The sequence below is a fragment of the Lathyrus oleraceus genome, chromosome 1, assembly GCF_024323335.1.
Source record: "Lathyrus oleraceus cultivar Zhongwan6 chromosome 1, CAAS_Psat_ZW6_1.0, whole genome shotgun sequence".
Classification (NCBI taxonomy): Eukaryota; Viridiplantae; Streptophyta; class Magnoliopsida; order Fabales; family Fabaceae; genus Lathyrus; species Lathyrus oleraceus.
In genome coordinates this window covers 366,734,831-366,755,909 of record NC_066579.1, presented here as the reverse complement: position 1 = coordinate 366,755,909, position 21,079 = coordinate 366,734,831, and the positions used below count along the sequence as shown (strand labels likewise).

The following is a 21,079-nucleotide window of genomic DNA, read 5'->3' as shown; positions in this document are numbered from 1 at the left end:
TGGTGACGTGCTTTATAAGAAGAATTTTGACATGGTTCTGCTCAGATGCGTGGATAGACACAAAGCAGACCTGTTAATGACTGAAGTCGATGAGGGTTCATTTGGTACTTATTCCAATGGACATGCCATGGCAAAGAAGATGTTGAGAGCATGCTACTATTGGCTGGCAATGGAGTCTGACTGCTGCAAATATGTGAAGAAATGCCACAAGTGTCAGATTTATACGGATACAGTTCATATTCCCCCAACACTTCTGAATGTTATTTCCTCACCATGGCATTTCTCTATGTGGTGAATTGACATGATTGGCATGATAGAGCCAAAGGCATCAAACGGTCACCGTTTTATTCTCGTAGCAATTGATTACTTCACCAAGTGGGTTGAAGCAGTGTAGTATGCGAATGTGACCAGACAGGTGGTTCTGAAGTTTATCAAGAATCAACTCATATACTGATATGGTATGCCAGACAAGATCATTATTGATAATGGATCTAACTTGAACAACAAGATGATGAAAGAGCTGTGTAGCGAGTTCAAGATTGCGCATCATAATTCTTCTCCCTATAGACCTAAGATGAATGAGGTTGTTGAAGCTGCTAACAAGAACATCAAGAAGATTATCCAGAAGATGGTTGTTACGTACAAAGATTGGCATGAGATGCTGCCATTTGCCTTGCATGGCTACCGTACATCTGTCCGCACTTCAACAGGGGCAACCCCTTTGTCTCTTGTATATGGCATGGAGGCTGTGCTCCCCGTGGAGGTTGAGATCCCATCAATGAGAGTCTTGATAGAAGCCAAGTTGAATGAGGCTGAATGGGTTCAGAGTCGTTATGACCAACTGAATTTGATTGAAGAGAAGAGATTAACTGCCATGTGCCATGGTCAGTTATATCAGCAAAGGATGAAGAAAGCCTTTGATAAGAAGGTCAAGCCTCGTGTGTTCCGAGAAGGTGACCTCGTGCTCAAGAAAATTTTGTCTTTCGCACCCGATTCTAGGGGCAAGTGGACTCCAAACTATGAGGGTCCATATGTTGTTAAGAGAGCCTTTTCAGGCGGTGCTTTGATACATACGACTATGGATGGGGAGGATTTCACTCGTCCTGTGAATTCAGATGCAGTCAAGAAATACTTCGCCTAAAATAAAAACAGAATGGCTCGCTAAGTTGAAAACCCGAAAGGGCGACTTAGGAAAAAAATGAGCATCTCGGTGGATTGAAAACCCGGAAGGGCGATCCAGACAAAAGTTAGGGACATAAAAAATGAATATGTATATCCCGCTAGATTGAGTACCTCACCCTGGGGAAATCTAGGCAAAAATTAGGGATTTGGCAAGTAATTGCATCCCGACAAGACTTTGTTCTACAAGCTAACATCTGTCAAAAATTCTCGCTCAGTCATCGTCAACTGAAGTTTCAAATACATTGGATTCAGAGTTGGTGGAGAAATGGTCTTTATGTTCAATGTAGCCTTTTTTCCAATATATATAACCAATTTCAAATTTGTAAAGATCCATGGAGTCTCGCCATTTGCGGACTACCATTCTATCAAATAAATTTGAGCCTTTATCCAATACTTTGCACTCTTATTCGTTTCTATGTAACAAATGTTTACATGTTTTAATTGATAAGTATCATTGTTTTAAAACAAATAAAGTTTTTATAAACTGCTTTTAAGCAAAGTGAACATTCACAATGACTGAAAGGTTGAGTGGAAGGACTTCAGCGCTCTCCCAAGGATAACACGATATCCAAAAGGGTAAAACATTTGTTCATATTTATGGCATGTTTGTATCCTCTTTCATCATCTTTCAGGTCGTCTCCTCAGTGAGCACAGAGAAGGGTGATACATCATCAAGTCCCCAGAGAATCTGGAGTTTTAGCCTTGATCTTTTGAGAGATATGTATACCTCCATCCTCAGATCCCTAGGGAGTCTGAGCCTAGCATTTGTGTTTTATCAATTATAGGGTTGTCATCCTTTGTATGGACTGACCTAAAATCCCTTATAGATTGATAAAACATGATATACTATTTATTTTCATGAGGAAGTTGGTCTTCCCCTAGCATAAGTGGAAATCTCCCGCAGAGTGAGCAGGAATTCCCAGCATGAGTGGAAATCCTCGGCAAATTGGCTTTCAGTTTCTCCCTAGTGGGTTTGCCTACAACTCATCCCCAGTAGGGTTGCTCACAGTAGATTGTCCCTGGTTGGATCGCCTACAGCTATTCCTAGTGGATTTTCCTGATCAGAGCCTAATTTGTTTTCCACTCTTTATTGGAAAGTTTTCTCGTGGCAGAGCTGGTGGTGAAGATGTTGTGTCCTTCCCCAGCGGAGCAGTGGTTCTCTCTCCTCCTAGCAGAGACATCTCTCCAGCAGATAAGAGAAAGTGTGTTGATTGTTGAAACTTCTGTTTGGTTGTTGTTCCTCACAAAGTTTCATATCATCCCTTGATAAGTTCCCTAGTAGAGTTTCTTCTACGACGGAATCTTATCCGTGTTGAGCTCCCCAGTAGAGTTTCCTCTATGATGGATCTTTTGTTTATTCGAGCAGCAAATCCCTGGCAGTGACTCTGTAGCTTCCCCAGCGGAGCAATTTGTTCCTTCTCCCGGTGGCAGAGATGTTTCTTCAGCAGTTAGAAGAGAATGATTGATTGATGTGTTTTTGTTTGGTGATTGTTCCCCACAGAATTTCATATTATTGCTTGATAAGATCCCCTGTATGTTCCCGAGAATTGTTGGAGGATCCCCAACAATTGGTAATTGTGACCTTTGCTTATCCCCAACAGCGGTTTTTAGTCCTCAGCAGTGGGCTTTGTCCCCAGCGGTGATTGGTGTTTCCTGGTATTTCGTGCTCCCCACCAGATTGGATTTCTCCCGTGGGCCTGGCTGTTCTCTTTTGAGATGTTATACCGGATGTCTGTCCATTGATACTTGGACCTGTTTGTGTTAGATATGTCTGTTTGTCAGCATTAATCATACATAAACCACGCATATACATGCATATTTACAACATTCAGATATTCATGTTGCATTCTTTGCCATATATCTTTGCTTGTTATCTCCTGCTAGTGGTGAAATATTCTTCCCCAAGCAGATGTTTGTGTCTGATCTCTCTATATAGAGTAAGCCCTATAGGCAGAAATTTTTTATCTTTCCTTCTATATTCCCCACTGAGTTATGTCCTCGTGGATGATTTTTGTTTCAGTTTCCTCCCCAGTTGTGTATCTGGATGGAATTGCTCCCCTGAGTTATATCCTCATTGGGTTGAGTCTTGTTTCATTGTGTCTCTCTAGTTTGTTCTTAGATTGACTCCTTTCTGGTTTTTTTCCCCTGCAGTTCCCTGTGGTTCGGGTGATCAATTGCTCAGTAAACAGTAATTGTTCATTCTCTCCCCATCGTGGCTTTCTACTCAGTAACCGGTAGTTGTAAGTCCTATTTCTGTGGTTTTCTATCCAGTAACCGGTAGATGTAATCCCCTCTTTGTTGGTTATCTTTATCCAATATTCGGTATTGATACTCCTTCATCTTTTGAGTATATCGCCCCGTAATCGGTGATATATCCTTAGGATCGTTGCTTTTGTCAATGTATCCCTAGGGAGTTATCTTTTATTTACCCTTGTTTGGTAATGATTGTTTCTCCTTTGGATTGGTCATCATTTTATACCCAATAATCGGTATCCCGATGTCTTTCTTTTCGGTCGATCTATCCTTTATTAACCCAGTAACCGGTTGTGGATAATCTTCCATGCGAGTATATTATCTACGTTCTGACGGTAATAGATAATATATCTCATGCGCTCTTCAGTCGAAGTCTTTTTCTTCCCCAGTCGAGTAAGATTCGCATTTCCTTATGGAATCGAATGCCCATCCTGTAAATCGAGTTTGCTTTTTCAGCCCTCCTTTTTGGATGATGAGTGTTTTGGATATGTTCCCAATTCACGCCTGGTTGGTCACCTATTATATGCCCAGTAACCGGTATCCTTGGTGTTCCTTCCTTCTGCTCCCTATTATGACTTTGTTGTCCCCTGTGGAGTCAGATTTTCCTGAGTTGAGATATACCTTTCAGGTCCTCCTCGGATGTTTTGGACGATTGATATCTCTCACCCTTATACCGGTTTTAGATATTCTTTCTCCATGAGCATGTTGTTCTCTCACCCTTATACCGGTGTCCGATCACATGTCTCTTTTGTGAGTTTTATTACCCAGTAGCCGGTAATATCTCATTTTTCTTCCTTGGCTGAATCCTTTAGTGGATATTTCCCACCCGAGTCCGGATTTTTATCCGAAGTATCCTTTGTGGATAGTTTTGCTGTATTGGCGTATTCCCCAATACATGCATCTTTGCGTCAGCTCGAGCCTTTCCACTGATTTATTTTCATGGAATCCTTTCGTATCTCCCAACAAGTTTTCAAGTCGTGACCTGCTCATGCATTTTACCCTTCTTTTTCCCCAAAGTCTCTGTCTCCTTAGTGAGCACATTACTCCTATGGATTTTCAGTTTCTCTTGATTTCTCTTTCCTTTGTGGCCATATTTCCCCACAGATTATTAACTTTTTCATACATACATCTGCATCATGAGGTCTCTTAGGGACCAAAATTCATCTCTTTGTTATTATTTAAGCCCATTCTACCTCACCGAGACGAATATTTTAACCTTCATATCTCCGTCTAGAATAACCTTAAATAGGGGCATCTGTAAGACCCTAATTTTGACCCTAAGATCCCTCATGGCATCATATCACTGCTCATTGCATTTGCCTCAAGGATCATAGCATGTGTGGCTCCTTAACCCTTGGGTTGGGACTTGTGTGAGTTGGTTTGAGACCACCAAGCATGCTTGAATTGTATATTATTGATTTTCTTATTTTGTTTACTAACCAAAAGCACAAAAATATGTCACTAACTTGTTTTTGTTTTGAAGCTTAAGCAGTCATGTGACCTAAGGCTCCTAGGAGTCTCCTATGCTCAATGAAGTTCCTAGATGAAGATGAAAGCAAGCATGACATTGGTTCCCAAAGCTCTCAATCATCATATATGTCTCCCAAGTATCTCAATTTGCATCATTGATCAAGATAAGCCAAAGGGCTTGAGGATTGTTTCCCAAGGAAACCCTAATTCAACTGTGCATTGACTGTGCCTTGCTCATGAAGCAACCTCAACCTATGATCAAATTAAATCAAGGGAAGTTCTTTCATTCATAATTTTATGCATATATGAGCTCATTTGAGTACCCTCAATCATTCATTCATCAAGCTTTGGAGTTTGGCCTTGAGAACTTGACCAGTCAATTCATTTGATCAAACTGAGGATCACTAAGATATAACTTATGATGTGTTTTTCAAATGAAGATGACCCCAAGATAAAAAAATGTTCTTAAGAGCTATATGAACAACTTTAATGTTCATAAAAACTCCATTTGAAACTTGGAAGGTCATCATTCATTTCAAAACATTATAGGTCATTTTGACTGAAACCCTAATTTTGGATCAAATTCCCAAGGACCTACCTCTTTCATTTTTTATGATTTTGAGGTGAGACAAATTGCATTGGAAATATTAAGATGTTTAATTCAAATGTTATGTTGGACAAAATTTCATAATCCTAAAATAAACACATGTGATAATACAAAACATTATAGGTCACTTTGGACCAAAGCCATTAAATGTTGAAAAAGTCCAACTTCAAGTGCCCATAAATTTCTCATAAAAAATCCAAATGATGCAAAATTTAAGTCCAAATTTATCATCTTGAAAATATATACAACTTTGATGTTGGAGATTGTTCCATTTGAGGCTTACATCATTGAAATAGAGGGGTTTGAAATTGGTCACTTTTGGCAATTTCTCAAAGACATGTTTTGTACATCAAACTTCATGGCTAGTTTTCACAATTTTCCAAACTCCAAATGGATTTTTTCCTAACATAACTTTTGTTCCTTATGTCAAGACCTTTCAAACCATTACTCACATGCCTATGTTTGGATTTTCCATGAGTGACTTTCGAAGACGGGAACATTTATGCCCAATTATGGAATTCATGATGAATCTTCATGCACAAGCAAATACCATTCAAAATGCACGTCCAAACTTTCTCCAAATGAGCTCAGCATTCACTTCCAATTGGTTTCGGGCCTCACATGCGTCTGTACAGGCCCATGCATGGAGGACCCAATGATCATGCACACGAGTTTGACACTTCTTGGCATCAGCTCCAGCTATAAATAAGCACCTTGCTTCATTCAAATCTGATCCTGGAATCAACCTGAAGCTCTGCAGAATTGGAAACCCAACCATACCAAAGGAATTCTCATTTTTTATTTTTCTTTTCAAGTTTGAATTTCAACAAAATCAGTTGATCTTCAACCCTTATTCCTTAGTCTTGCACTCATACCATACCTCAAGATCAAGCTGCAAGCAAGAGTTGGAAGGAATCGTGATGATCAAAGCTACTCTCCAAAGGTTCATTGCTCAACTATTTTGATCTGTGTATCATAGTATATTGTGAATTGCTTGTGTTTGTTTGGTTCTCTGAAGTCCTCGTGTGAGAGGCAAGCCAATGGTGGCTTTGATTTTGTGAATTGTTGCATTTCAGATCGAACACCTGGATTTTCCATCTCAGATTTCTCCTTCCATAGAGATCTTGAGAGAAATCCAAGGTTACAGGGGTGATGTACATCACCCCAACTTTAATTTGGTATAAGGCACGTGTAATTTGGTTGAGGTTGCAAAACCTGCCCCCACGTGGAACATCCATAGCCTTTAGATCTGGCTCATAGGATCTAATCTTGACCTTTGCTTCGCGTTTGACTAATGACCACAATGCGCGCACGCCTCAGAGCCATGTGATTGTCCATGTCAATTAATGAAAGTGGATCCAAGCGCTGTGGATTTTCCAGATTTTTTTAATTTTTGTTTTATTTTCTTTTATTCCATTTATTTTCAAAAATTCATAACTCTTTTATTTGGAATCACAAAAAATATGGAACCAATTACAAAAATTTTCTTTTAAAATCTAGTTTCATAATCTGATTTTTAATTATTTTTGTGATTCCATTTAATATTTTTTGTGAATTATTTTGTTTTTAATAGTTTTTAATTATTTTAATTACTTTTTGATATTCAAAAATTCCAAAAATATTTTCTGAACACATATGGATCATGGTAAGTCTATGAAAAATATTCTCATCAATTTCTTAATTGATTGGAGATTTATTTGAGATTTTAGTTCATTTGTGTTATTTTTCTTGATTTTTAATTGTTTTAAAATAGTTTATGTTTTCAAAAAATGTTGAAATTTTTTGTCAAACTTTGTTTGACCATGTTAGACATATGATGATTGAATTGGACTTATCCAAGTTGATTTGAATTGAATTTGAAGTTTGACCTTATTTTGTTCATTTTATTTTATGCTTTATTTTAATTCCAAAAAATACCAAAAATATGTTTGACCTTTCTTGACTTCTAATCTTCATTTCACTTATATTTACCATTGGTTGATGTTGATTTCATTCACATTAGGTCGTTGTATTTTTATTATGTCATTTGAATTCTCATTTTCTATTCATTTCATTTCATCTTCATCTTCTTCTTTTCCTTTGGACCAATGAGTTAATGATTTGTGGTTAGCCTTGACATATGGGAGGCTTAACCTTCTTTGATCAAAATCAAACTCAACTTGATCAAAAATCAAGTGAGTTGCTTGTGTCCAAGATAGGTTGCTTCTTGGTCAAGCAAAAAACCTGAAATCCATACAAGGTCTTTCCTTCTTTTCTTTTGGCATGGCAAGTTGTAGGAGCTTGGCTTACTAGTCATGATCTCTAACTTGTGTTTGTTTGCCTATAGTTTTATTGACCGGCCTCAGATAGGTGTGACTAATACATTAGTCCACTTACGATTGCTTAACATAGCGCTAAATTGCCTTATGGAACATTAACACTAACTTTTAATTCAAGCATTTAATTCTTGCAATTTACTTTAATGCAATTTAATTTCTTGCTCATTTATTCATATTGTCTTTTCCCTTTGCTAATTTGAGCTCATATTTTATGTTTATGCCATTTTCCTTTTGCTCACTTGAGCTCATTATTGTAAATAAATATATTGTTGTTTTATGCTTGTTTTGTCTTTGTTTGTGTGAACCTAATACAAAAAGGAGAAAGGACTTAGAATTATGACCTTACCTATGCTTAATGGAGTTCAAGAGCAACTAGGCATCATGCCTTTAGAATGCTAAACTTGTTGAAGAGCAACTAGGCCTCATGCCTTTAGAATGCTTAATCTTGAAAGTTGATTTGAAAGAACCCCTAACCTAAACCCTCTCTTTGTCCATTCCTCTTATTGCATTGTGAACTTTTTGATTGTTTGTTCTTGTGTGATAGGGATTTCAAAGTTGAGATAGTAAGAAGGACCATTGTCATGAATAGCCAAGTTAAGAAAGACAAGCCAAATGGAGATCCTAGGAGCTTGAATGTTTAATTATTTTGATTGCCTGAGTTAATTGCCAAAGGAAAGGAGCATCTTGAATAATCTCTATGATCTCAAGAAAGGAACTCCAAGGGTTTTTATCTCTTCTCTCATCTTTGCATGTTTAGGACTAGCCCTTCTCTTCTTCTCTCCATTCTAACCCAAGCCAAACTCATTTTGTGCAAACATTGACATTGTTTTCAAAAATAGAAACCTACTCCATATGCCTTAGATTTTTTTTGAAACTCTTTTCATTAATAATTATTTTGAATGAACCTTAAGTCAACTTTGACTTCATTTTTGTGAATACTTCTAACTTGTAAATACAACTCACTTCAAGTTGTTTTTTGTGGTTCCAATGGCCACCTTTGTTAAAATCTTTTTCATAAACATTAGTCATAGGTTTGAGTTATCATAGTGGTTGATGTAAACCTCACCTTATCCTTAGTGATTGGACTATAAGTCTTCCATACTTATTATAGGGTGGATCCCACACTAGTATGTTGAAGCTCTCCTCACATGGTGGATTGTTGGTTTAGGTTGAGTTTTCTCCCTTTGATAACAAAAGACCTTAAGGCTTTTGATCAATTCAATTCACCAATCTTTTGAGATTTTTACCCCGAACTACGAGGTTTTGATCCTACCCTTGTGATGGTACGTAGGCAATGGGTTTATCCATTCAAACAACAAAATTGTAAATAATTTGTATATTCTTTTCTCATCTCCCCAATCATGTTTGCACAAATCTTTTCACAAATACCAACCTACAATACAACTTTGCAAAAAGGGCTCCCTTAGAGTACTAAGGATGTTTTGGGTGCTTAAAACCTTCCCATTGCATAACCAACCCCCTTACCCAGATCTCTGACATTTTTATTAGTTTTTGATTTGATAAAACTTCTTGGTTTTTGTTCGCTTTCTAACCTTTCCTTTGGATAAATAGAAGTGCAGTGACGACTCGAATTGTATGCTTACTTTTGATTTAGTCAATAAATCATAAGGTAACGAATACCCCGCTACACTCACCATGACCTCCTTAGGAATCCAAGACAGTGTGATGTACCTTCTTGACCAGATAGGTTGGGACAACTTTGCTGTGAGGAAGAGGTTTAGCCCGTTCCGTAGGCTTACCCTTGAGTTTCTCAGTTCCCTTTACTATGATCCTAACATATGACTTACATTTGGGAGAGGCCTGGCTAGTTTTAGACTATTTGGGACCAAATACCATTTCACCCACCATGATATGGCTGACCTTTTAGGATTTCCTAATGGCCCAGATGATTTTATCATGGCTCCAGATGATGCCTTTACCAACCTTGACCTTGACTATTTTTTGGGAACCATAGCCAGAAACTACAACCCTGAGCCACACACTATGTTTTCCGAAAACATTCACAACCCTCTTATCCGCTACTTCCACAAAATCCTAGCCCACACTCTATTTGGTAAGGAAGAAAATATTACCTTTTTTTTCTAGAGATGAGTTGTTCATCATGTAGTGTGCCTCCCAAGGTAGACTCGTGAATGTTGCTACTTTCATGTTAGCAAACTTAGACAAAATTGCCCGAGAGACCCAAGGTACTATTCTCATCGGAGCGTTAGTCATTATGATTGTTGATGCCATTGGCCTAATATACCCACTTAACCGCATACATGCCTTTGGAGGTATCTGTCCCTTGCACCTGAACTTTTGCTTTAACCGTGGCATCATTGCTAATTTAGGACCTGCTGAATTTGAGCTATTAATTGACAACCAAGTGGTCCTAAACTTTACACTACCTAACCATGAGAAAATGAATGTTTACAACCGGGATAATTGGCTGTATAATTCGGAGGATCAAAGTGAGTCTCCCACACCACCTGATAGTCCCCAGCTTTATGAAAACCGAAATGCCAATTTCTCTGATGCTACTTCACACGTCTCTGGTACTCAACGTATTGATCCTTCCATTGATTTGGACACCGCTATCGATGCTCTACAGTCTGAAGTTGATTTTCTTAGAGGAATACTTACTTCTCTTCAAGTTGATCTCCTCAGATTTATGGACGTTGCTAATGAGCAGTTTAACCATATGTTCCAGCAAGTTTATTCCTTGTGACGTTCCTTCGAGCTTAATATTACATGTCGTGATGGCTAGTATTGTTGATTGTATCGTTGTTTCCCTCTTTCTAGCTTAGACTATTTATTATTCATCCGTATTTTCCCTTTGTTATTCACTTTTAGTTTATGTTTACTTTACCGTCTAAATATCGACGAGAACATATGTTATTACTATTTAAATTAATGTAATTTCCCTTTCAGTTGTTTATTTTTATTTTTATATCGTAAATCCCTTTCATTTCGTGCATGTTTATGTTTCAAATTAAGGCCTTATGCAAAAGTTATTTCAATTAGCAGTAGTATGACCTTAAGGGCATAAGACTTCCTTATTTTTAAGCCAAAATTCCAAATTTGCGTATTTTAGGCACTTGGCATTCACCATTATGCTAATGGCGTTCACCATTAGCCTATTTTTAAAAATCCCTATGTGTTAGGCATATGACGTTCATCATATACCTAATAGCGTTCTCCTTATCAGGAAAACAAAAGGTTTTGCGTTTCTTAGTTTCCCTCCTGCGCGAATTCCAAAAAGTCCTCATTCAAATCTCTTAACTTCCCACTCTAACCACCATTTATTCCAATTCCTTAACCCCTAACCATCCAAGTTCCTTCCAATCATTATAAAACATATTACAATCCTTTTTCTCATCTCAAATCCTTATTCCCTCATTCTTCTTTTTCCATAATATCCATACCCCTTTCGTTCTAACTTTCTCATTCTCATTCATTCATTTTTTCTCATAGAATAGGAAGGCCAAAAAGAGAGATTGATTACATGGGTATCACATTCGTAGAGGGTATCATAGGCGAGAATCAAAGGAGCAGTTATCGCAAGCTCTTCAATAGGAATGTCTTAGCAATGAGGTATCCCGATAACGCTACTCTTCGTGATTTAGGATTAATTGACGGTGTTAATTGGATGCTTAGCAACCTATGTATGTCTTACTTCTATTCTTTAATTAGTCCTACGTACATTAGGCTTACCTATGAGTTTATGAGTTCTTTTATATATGCCACCCTCGTAGGAGGTTCACGCACCACGGGCACCGTCTATTTTAGAATGTTCAATAGAGACTACACCTTTAGCCAAGACCATATAACCAACATATTTTAATTCCCTCATGGAGATGAATATGCTTGCCAAGCTCTTCTAGAGAGCTAATGGTAAGCTAATGCTTTTGACTTTTAGCGGAAACCAATAGGCAAAACCACCTCTGACTAGGAAGGTCTTAAAGCCACTGATATTCAGAATCCAACCATTAGGTACTTGCACCGTATTTTGGCCAGCACTATCTTTGGCGGGGAAAACACTGGAAACGTGAATTATAGGGATCTTTTTCTCATTTATTACGCACTATCTACGACAAAAGTTAACCCAACACCTTTCTTATTATCACACCTTCAGTCAACTAGTGTTAGGATATGAGGTCTTATTTGTGTTGGAGGGATGATTACATCCATAGCCTCTGTGTTAGACCTAAGAACGAAGTTGGCTACACTTGAGCCATTAGAGACTCCTTTTGTAGACCTTGATTACTGCCGTAGCATGCGCCTTATTAAGAATAAACCAAACGATAAGTATTATCTGATGATTAGTAACAGAGAGGTGATGGGAGTTACTTTACCTTGTGCCACATGCATTAACGTGTGATTGAGCGCTAACTGGATTTTTGATGCTAATTCCCCTGATCCTGGTAAGATGCTCCCCAGACTGGCATCCATGCACACACCATACATGCTTTTCCTGACTCCTTTATAGGTACCTCATCCAGAAATCAGCCTCGCGAGGAGTATAACTACACCGCCATGAGGACAACTCTTGATGACATCCTAAGTGATCTTACACATCGGAATGATGTCAATGCGGACCATGACGTGATACTTAGGAGTATTCAGAGGCAGCAGGAGGAGATAAGCATCACCATTGATCAGATCAGAGAGACTCAACTTGACTTTGTCGAGAGGAGCGAGCTTAACATCGGTGACCTCACCGAGCAGATGAACAGAGTGTGCGTGGAAGTATCAGACATACGGGAGTATATGCAACACGTACCTCACCCCGTGTATGATAGAGGCGGTGCTAGAAGTCAAGAGGTTGTGACTGGAATCACTGAGCCGACTACCAGGTTTTATCTACTCCTTTTTCCGCCTTGCACTGAAACATTGGGGACAATGTTTGGGTCAAGTGTGGGGGAGGAGCTTTCCCGCTTTATTTTACTTTATTTTATATTTTTACTATTTTTCTAGTTAGTTTCTTAGTTTCTTTTAATTTAAGTTGTTTTTCTTTGCTGTTTGTATTTGATCGAGTCATACATGTGTTGTTAAGTCATATTACATGATATGCTTTTCTCTTGTTGATAAAATTCCCTTAGATTTGACCCCCGATAATTTTTTTGTTCTAATTCAATGGCATAACTGTCATACCCCAATTTTGTCCGGCCATTTGTGGCTTACCCATGAGATATTTTTATTTCAAAGGCCCATTTGCATAAGTGTGTTCATAATCTAAAATGTGGTTTGAATCTTTTTACATTACTAATCCAAAACCTATTTTTTCTATTAGTAAGTATTAAGAGCCATGTTATTATTTCTATGATCACTATTTACTAGTCCATTTACACATCCCAAATATTTATACCAAGTTCTAAGTTCTTCATGGGTTCCCAAATTAAATTTGCATTTTTTTAGAAACATGTATGTGTCGTTTGTAAATTAAAAGTTCCATATTTAGATTTTTGTATTTAAAATAGAAGTGTCTTATTTTTTAAAATTAAAAGTCTCATATTTAGATTTTTGTGTTTAGATTAGAATATGTGTTATTTTTTAAATTGAAAGTTTCATATTTAGATTTTTTGTATTTAAAATAGAATTGTGTTGTTTTTTTTTAAATTAAAAGTTCCATATTTAGATTTTTGTATTTAAAATAGAATTGTGTTATTTTTTTAATTTAAAAGGCCCCATATTTAGATTTTTGTATTTAAAATAGAATTGTGTTGTTTTTAAATTAAATCACTATACTTAGTTTCTTTGTATCTAAGTTAGGATTATGTTATTTTTTAGATTAAGTCATTATACTTAAGTTAGAAATATTTTGTTTTTAAAATTAAGTCATTATACTTAAGTTAGAAATATTTTATTTTTAAAATTAAGTCATTATACTTAAGTTAGAAATATTTTGTTTTTAAAATTAAGTCATTATACTCAAGTTAGAAATTTGTTGTTTCGAAAATTAAGTCATTTTACTTAAGTTAGAAATATGTTGTTTTTAAAAGTTGAAATTGATTAGCATAAATAAATATTGAGTTAAATTTTGAAAAAACTTGAAAGGTAATTACATAATTAAAATTTATTTCAATAAGTTCCAAATAATCCAAATACATTTTGTCTTTAAATTTTTTTTTATTAACACTAAATAATTACATTTTTTGACTAAGTGGAAGTTGCTGCAAAAACAAAAACAGGTTCCGAATTCTAATGACCTAGGCGCAAAAACATGATGTCTTGATGCTTGGAGCAGCCACTTTTCTATTCCATCAAAGTCCCTTCAAACCTGTGACCTGCAAAGAGAAAATAGCTTATTTTAAAAACACTTTTCAAAAGCACTTAGAGAGCTGAAAAACAACTAAATGAATCATTCAATTTGAAGCTTTATCCATAAGTTTAACCTAAGCATCCAAAAAGCGCTTTTGACATTAACTTAATAAACCAAATCCCACATAATCTGGGATGAGAAATTCAAGAAAGTAAGGAGTTTCTTAAGACTTAATCTGGTCTTCATAAATTTGGATGAGAGGTTAACATAGATACAGATCAACAGTAAGAGATTTTTTCAAAAGAAACTCTAAACACAACAACAAGAACAGCCATAGACGCAACAAAAGCTATTTTTCAAAACCCAAAATCAAGAACAACATAAACTCAGCAAACCTATTTTTTTTCAAAACCCTAAAAAACGAAATAGAAGAAGGAGGCTTATCTGGAGACGGGAGGCATCATCGTCGGCAGCTTCATCTTCTTCTCTTTCCAACAAATCGACCACTCACCCTCCACCACCACAACTCAACGATATCACCCTTCTTCACCTCCGATTAAATCCATTCTACCGGACCACCACCTTTCGTTTCTTCTTCCGCCGTCACAAACCCTTGCGTCCCCAATTTCCATCTCTTCCGGCACAAAACCTAATCCAGATGCAGATCTTCGTCAAAACCCTGACGGGGAAAACCATCACCCTCGAGGTCGAGTCTTCCGACACCATCGACAATGTCAAAGCAAAGATCCAAGATAAGGAAGGAATCCCACCGGACCAACAACGACTGATCTTCGCCGGCAAACAGCTAGAAGACGCCCGCACTCTTGTTGACTACAACATCAAGAAGGAATCCACACTCCACCTTGTTCTCCGTCTCCCTGGTGGAGCCGAGAAGCGTAAGAAGAAGACCTACACCAAGCCGAAGAAGATTAAGCACAAGCATAGGAAGGTGAAGCTAGCTATTCTTCAGTTTTACAAGGTCGCTCATTCTGGGGAAATTTTGAAGGTACGATCTGAAGCTTTTGTTGTAAAACCTAATTATGTTGGTGAGACTTGGGCCTTTGGCCCAAGCGATTTTGGCCTACATGTACACTCCCTCAATGCTACTGCACCCCATCCGATTGGGCTCTGATAACCTTTTGTTGAGCCCATTCTCAACTTCTTTGGGCTTATTTTCTTTGTTTTTGGTTACTAGTTGATTAAGTTTAGTTAATATAGGTTACTTAGCTTAATTAGATGATTAGGTATTAATTAGATTAAATTAGTTATGATTAGGATTAATTAGAAATAATTTAAGGATTAGAAATAGTATTAGAAATATTAGAAATAATTAGGAATTTAGGTTCATTAGAATTTTTAGATTTAGGTTATAACTTTTTTGAAGAGTTGGATTTACAAATATTAGAAATATTAAATTTAGTTTAGAAATAACTATAGATTAATTAGAATTATAAGTTGATTTAGAATTATTTTAGAATTTTTAATTTGATTTAGAATGATTTTAGATTTTAATCTTTGTTAATATTTTAGAATTTAATTAGATCTTTTTTTTATAGAAATAATTGTAGATTAATTAGAATTATAAGTTGATTTAGAATTATTTTAGAATTTTTAATTTGATTTAGAATGATTTTAGATTTTAATCTTTGTTAATATTTTAGAATTTAATTAGATCTTTTTTTTTAGAAATAATTGTAGATTAATTAGAATTATAAGGTGATTTAGAATTATTTTAGATTTTTTAATATAATTTAGAATGATTTTAGAATTTTATCTTTGAAAATATTTTAGAATTTAATTAGATCTTTTTTCTTAGAAATAATTGTAGATTAATTAGAATTATAAGTTGATTTAGAATTATTTTAGAATTTTTAATTCAATTTAGAATGATTTTAGATTTTAATCTTTGAAAATATTTTAGAATTTAATTAGATCTTTTTTTATAGAAATAATTGTAGATTAATTAGAATTATAAGTTGATTTAGAATTATTTTAGAATTTTAATTTAATTTAGAATGATTTTAGAATTTAATCTTTATTAATATTTTAAAATTAATATTTTGGATAATAGTTTAGAATTGAGATTGTCGTTTATTTAATATTGTTTTGAGTTTTAATTTAATGATACTTTTGTTAATTGTTTAAACTTTAGTTATTTGTTTTAGATTTAATATTTTATTGCAATTCTCTTGTTATTTCATGTTGATTTCAATTAACACCTAACATTTAACGATTAACTCTAATTTTTTTAATTTAATTTCCGCAATTAACATCTAACTCTTTTAAATTCCGCTTCTAACATTTTTTTTAATATTTACTTTACCTCGCTTTATGCTATATCATTGTACATTCTTAATCTCGTCTTAAAATGAAACTAAAAATGATAAAGATTTAAAAGATACAAAAAGATTATAATTCTCATGCCATCAATTCAAACCAATTTTTTAAACAAATAGAACTTCTCGATTCAAAGTCGAGCCCATTTTAAATGCCTTTGTAAGTCGATCGCTTGAAAAAGCATCGCCATCAACCTCACATGGCTTACTCTTGGGCCTTCTTACAATGAGACCTATTCGGTTTTAATTAATCGATTAAATGGATTATTCACCAAATAAATTCAATTCATTCACAAGAATGCAAATTTTAAAACCTCGATCCGACATCGAAAGTTAAATTAAAATACCTAATCACATCTAAACAATACTTCATTTGAAAATGAAAAAAGGGATGGTTTTGAGTTTTCAACTCCTCTCCTCGATTATTTGAATACGAGTTTTCTTACTCGGTTAGTCAAATGGTCGTCATTTCTAATCCATTTAAGCACAAACAAATCAAATCCTTTTATAACAAGAAATCAAAAGGGAGATAACTTTGAGTCTTCCATTTTTCTCCTCGACTATTTGAATGCAAGTTCTCTTACTTGGTTAGTCAAATAATTGTCGTTCCTATACCAACTTCCAAACCCGATTAATTCGAAATATTTTCACAATAAGCTAAATGAAAAGGGAGTTGACTTTGAGTTTTCAATTTCATTCCTCAATTGTTTGAATACGAGTTCTCTTACTCGGTCAGTCGGACAATTGTCATTTTTCACCAACTCATACTTAATCAAATTGTTTTTCATAACGAACTATACGAAAAGGGAGATGGTCTTGAGTCTTCAATTCCTCTTCTCAAATGCTTGAATATGAGTTGTCTTACTCAGTCATTCAAGTACTTGTCGTTTATTCTAAAAATACCAACCATACATAAACTTATTTTCATAATCACTCAGATGAAACAGAAAGTGGTCTAGAGTCTTCTATTCCCTTTCCCGATTATTAGGATATGAGTTGTCTTACTCGATTATCCGAGTATTCGTCATCCAGTCAAAACACATTAATTATCATTAAAATCCTTTTTACAATTAAGGATGAAAAAGAAGGTGGTCTAGAGTCTTCTATTCCCCTTCTCGACTATTAGGATACGAGTTGTCTTACTCGAATATCCGAGTAATCGTCATCCAACAAAAATATCTTAACACATCAAATATATCTCTGTCTCGCCACGTGCGATCAAAACCAATCAAACAAAAAATAAAAAATATTAACTCAACTTGTCACCCCCGTGTGACCGAAACTCTTTTAAAAAATAACACTATTTAATCATTTCTAATGCGCACAACAAACCAATGCTTAAGCCTCCGTCGAGAGTAGACAAGCCAGCGTTTAGCCTTTAGAAAGCGATCTAAACAAATGTTCATTAAAAAAAACACCAACCAACCGTAGTTCCCCGAACTACGAATGCTCTGATTTCCTTATTATACCATAAGGATACGTAGGCAGGAGATTGCTGTATCTTCGCGAGCACACTAATAAAAAACCTCCCTTTTCCCTTTTTGAGGTTCTCATCCATTTCTATTTTTAATAACCTAAATATAACAAACAAATGTAAATTAACACACGAAACGTACATTAGAACTAAAAGGTTCCCCTTGAGTACAACGAACGTAAGGGGTGCTAATACCTTCCCCTTACGCAATCCACTCCCGAACCCGAATATGGTTGCGACGACCATTATTCCATTTCCTTAAGGTTTTATCGATATTTTCCTATCCCTTCATTGGGATAAATAAAGTTCGGTGGCGACTCTGTTCGAACATTAAATTTTTCCGCGACCACCGCGAGGAATCATATTTTTTGAGATGCGATAATAACACCTCGAGAGTATAAGTTGTTTCTCATTCTTAGGATTTATAAAATAGACTTGGGAAAGTTACAATAATATCGGTACCATCCTAACATCCTGAGCTCCCTAAGTATGCGATATCGATTTGAATAACCATTATGCCAAGACCTTAATTTCTAAGTCTTTGAAGTAGCCTCTTAAGTAGTTTATTTAAGCAGTCAACACCATCTTAATCACACATTGAGTAAGGAAGCCGATGTAAATAAGTGTATGGTCTCAGGCTAAAAGCGAAGGAAAAAAAATTGTGATAAGATATGTCCCTTCTAAGTTAGGTGATCCTCACCTGATCATTTAGCCCAACAGTACAAACTCTTAAAAATTAAGTTGTTGCTTAAGAAAATTTGCTAAGTAAGTGCAAAAAATAAAAAAAGAATATATGAAAATGACACCATAGTCACTAACAGGTTCGCCTACCATGAATGTGTACGGATAATGGGCTTAATGTGATTACGCTAGAATGAAAGAGAGGTGAAAAAGAACAAAGAGTGTAGGTTGAGTCATAATGGCATGATTCATATTGGTTTTGCACGGGGGGGAGTTTTTGTCCGTACAATGAAAATATATGTCATTACGGTATCCTTATTATCGATATCTAGTACCTATTTATTTAGCACTAACCTAGCAGCCTCTTTCTTTTTAGAGTTTTGTCGTGCCTATGCCTCAAGCGCTGTACTTAATTGTTTTTCATTTGTGTTAGGTGATTTCTTGAGGATAAGCAATAGTCTAAGTGTGGGGGAGTTTGATAACGAGAAATTGTATTGTATTTTTTAGGCTTATATCGCATGTTATTCGAATTTATTTTAATATGTTTTATCACCTCTCAGTTCATTTTTATTCATTTTGCAGTTGTTAGCGAGTTTTAGTGCAGATCCGAAAGCAAATTGAAAAAGGAGAAAAAGAGAAGCAAAAGAGAAAGATTCTACCCATTATACCTAGATGGCGTTCTCCATGTGTATATGGCGTTCGATATTGGCCTTCCTGCCACGTCATTTAATTATCAAGGCAATGGCGTTCGCCATTATCATGGAGAAGCAGTTCTGCGCTAGTGGGCAGTTTTGTGCAGTTTTATCCAACCTATTTTCTCTCCACTTTGCTTGCACGATCAAGGGAGGTTACAAGGATGTAAAACCTCTATAAATATGACTCTTGGAGGTGTTTCAAGACATCGAAGTTGTGCGGAAGCTCTGCCGAAATTGCTTCGTAGTCTTAGGCATAAATTATCCTGTAAAAGTGACAATAACTCACATAGAGGGATTGTAACAATTGTTTTCTTGTAATTTTCATTGTACTCTTGGATCAAGAACAAGCCTGCCGACATTTTCGTTTCAATTCAAAGTCTTCGTTTCTTTAATTTCAGGTTTTTACCGCTATATTATTTATACTTGTTACTGCCTTTACTACATTATGTGCCATGTTGTTTTTAAGTTTAGTTGTTTTGATCATGTTATTTTTTATTAAAATTATGTCTTACTAATTTTGTCTGAGTTCGGCGTATAAGGACCATCGTTACCGACGGGACTCGGTAGAAATAATAGGCGTGAAATTGTGATCAAATTCTGTTTTGGTGTTAGTTTCCAATTGTATGTTTCATTGTTTTGGCACGAGAGTGAAGAACAAACTAAGATTCTAGCCGATAGCACGAGAGTGTGAGGAAGAAACCAGATAGTGGAAACTAGACATCGATCCTAAAAACAGCGAGAGCACTTTAGGCATCGTTTATGATCTCATTGGTTTTCAAAATATGTTGTCTAATTGAAACGGACGAGCGAGAGCCAAAAATTCTATGGTTAGGAGGTGTGGTTTTAGTCAATAGCGCGAGAGTGTGAGACAAAATCTTTAAATCAATATTTTCTACAAAACGTAATAAAATCGGAATTAGTACCTGAATTCTATCTAATCCACTAGGAACACATAATCCATATTCTGGGATCGTTTTATTATCATTTTCAAACCTTTAGCAATTAACGTTTATATTTCCGTTCATATCCTTTTAACCTTTAACCTTAGCTTTGGAATTGTAACGATAAATAACATTTGTTTGATTTTAGTCTCTTGGGTTCGACAATCTTTCCAAACTACCCGATAAACTGTATACTTGCAGTTATTATTCGACAAACACGTTCGTCGCGATCACCCACCTTAGGAGTAGGCGGAGTGGGGATGTTGTGTAGGTGGAAAACAACGCGCCAAATCTTCTCACAACAGGTATTCAGGGGCGTGAAGTTCTCTGTTGGCTTACCTACCGTCTTGAACATAGTCTTCTCCTTTATATGGGGAGGTATAATTGTTCTTCCTATTATGGAATGAGCCATCGGCATTGGGAACATGCTCCTTAATATCACATACCTTCTTTTCAGCATTTTGTCCTCACCCTTTATGTTGCACTCTGCTCTAGTGACCACTTCTACCAACGAAAGCATTGGCTTATGGGTGAGGGACTTGTTAAAGTGTCCCGCATTGAGTCAACTTTGGAACTCCCCCACAAGAAAAAATTGGTTTGTTAAAGCGGGCGAGATATTCCCTCAGTGACTCTAATGGACCCTGGCTTATGTTAAACAGGATGATGGTGGCCACCTTCCTGTGGCAATTGTCGGCAAACTGGTGTATTAGCTTCTTTACCAGTTCTTGATAGTTATTGATAAAGGTACGAGGTAAACCCATATACCATCGAAGTTCGGCATCCCTTAAAGTGCCAGATAGAAGCTTGCACTTTAAGGACTTGGGCATTACTATGATGGTGATTTATGCAGTAATGTAGCC

The 21,079-nt window shown here is 36.0% G+C and overlaps 1 protein-coding gene across 1 annotated transcript; it reads left to right on the top strand.

Moving 5' to 3' along the window:
* The first annotated feature begins 14,435 nt into the window (after window positions 1–14,435).
* On the top strand, window positions 14,436–19,416 carry LOC127136897 (ubiquitin-like). The gene is made up of 2 exons (XM_051063410.1): window positions 14,436–15,098; window positions 19,166–19,416. The coding sequence occupies exons 1-2, from the start codon at window positions 14,751–14,753 to the stop codon at window positions 19,202–19,204; spliced, it is 387 nt and encodes a 128-aa protein (XP_050919367.1). The 5' UTR covers window positions 14,436–14,750; the 3' UTR covers window positions 19,205–19,416.
* Window positions 19,417–21,079: the final 1,663 nt, after the last annotated feature.

Excerpts from the sequence above, each read along its gene's own strand:
- LOC127136897 (XM_051063410.1), top strand. The coding sequence starts at position 14,751 with ATGCAGATCTTCGTCAAAACCCTGACGGGGAAAACCATCACCCTCGAG. Across the intron at positions 15,099-19,165 it reads ATTCTGGGGAAATTTTGAAG|TTGTTAGCGAGTTTTAGTGC; the intron begins GTACGATCTGAA and ends TTCATTTTGCAG.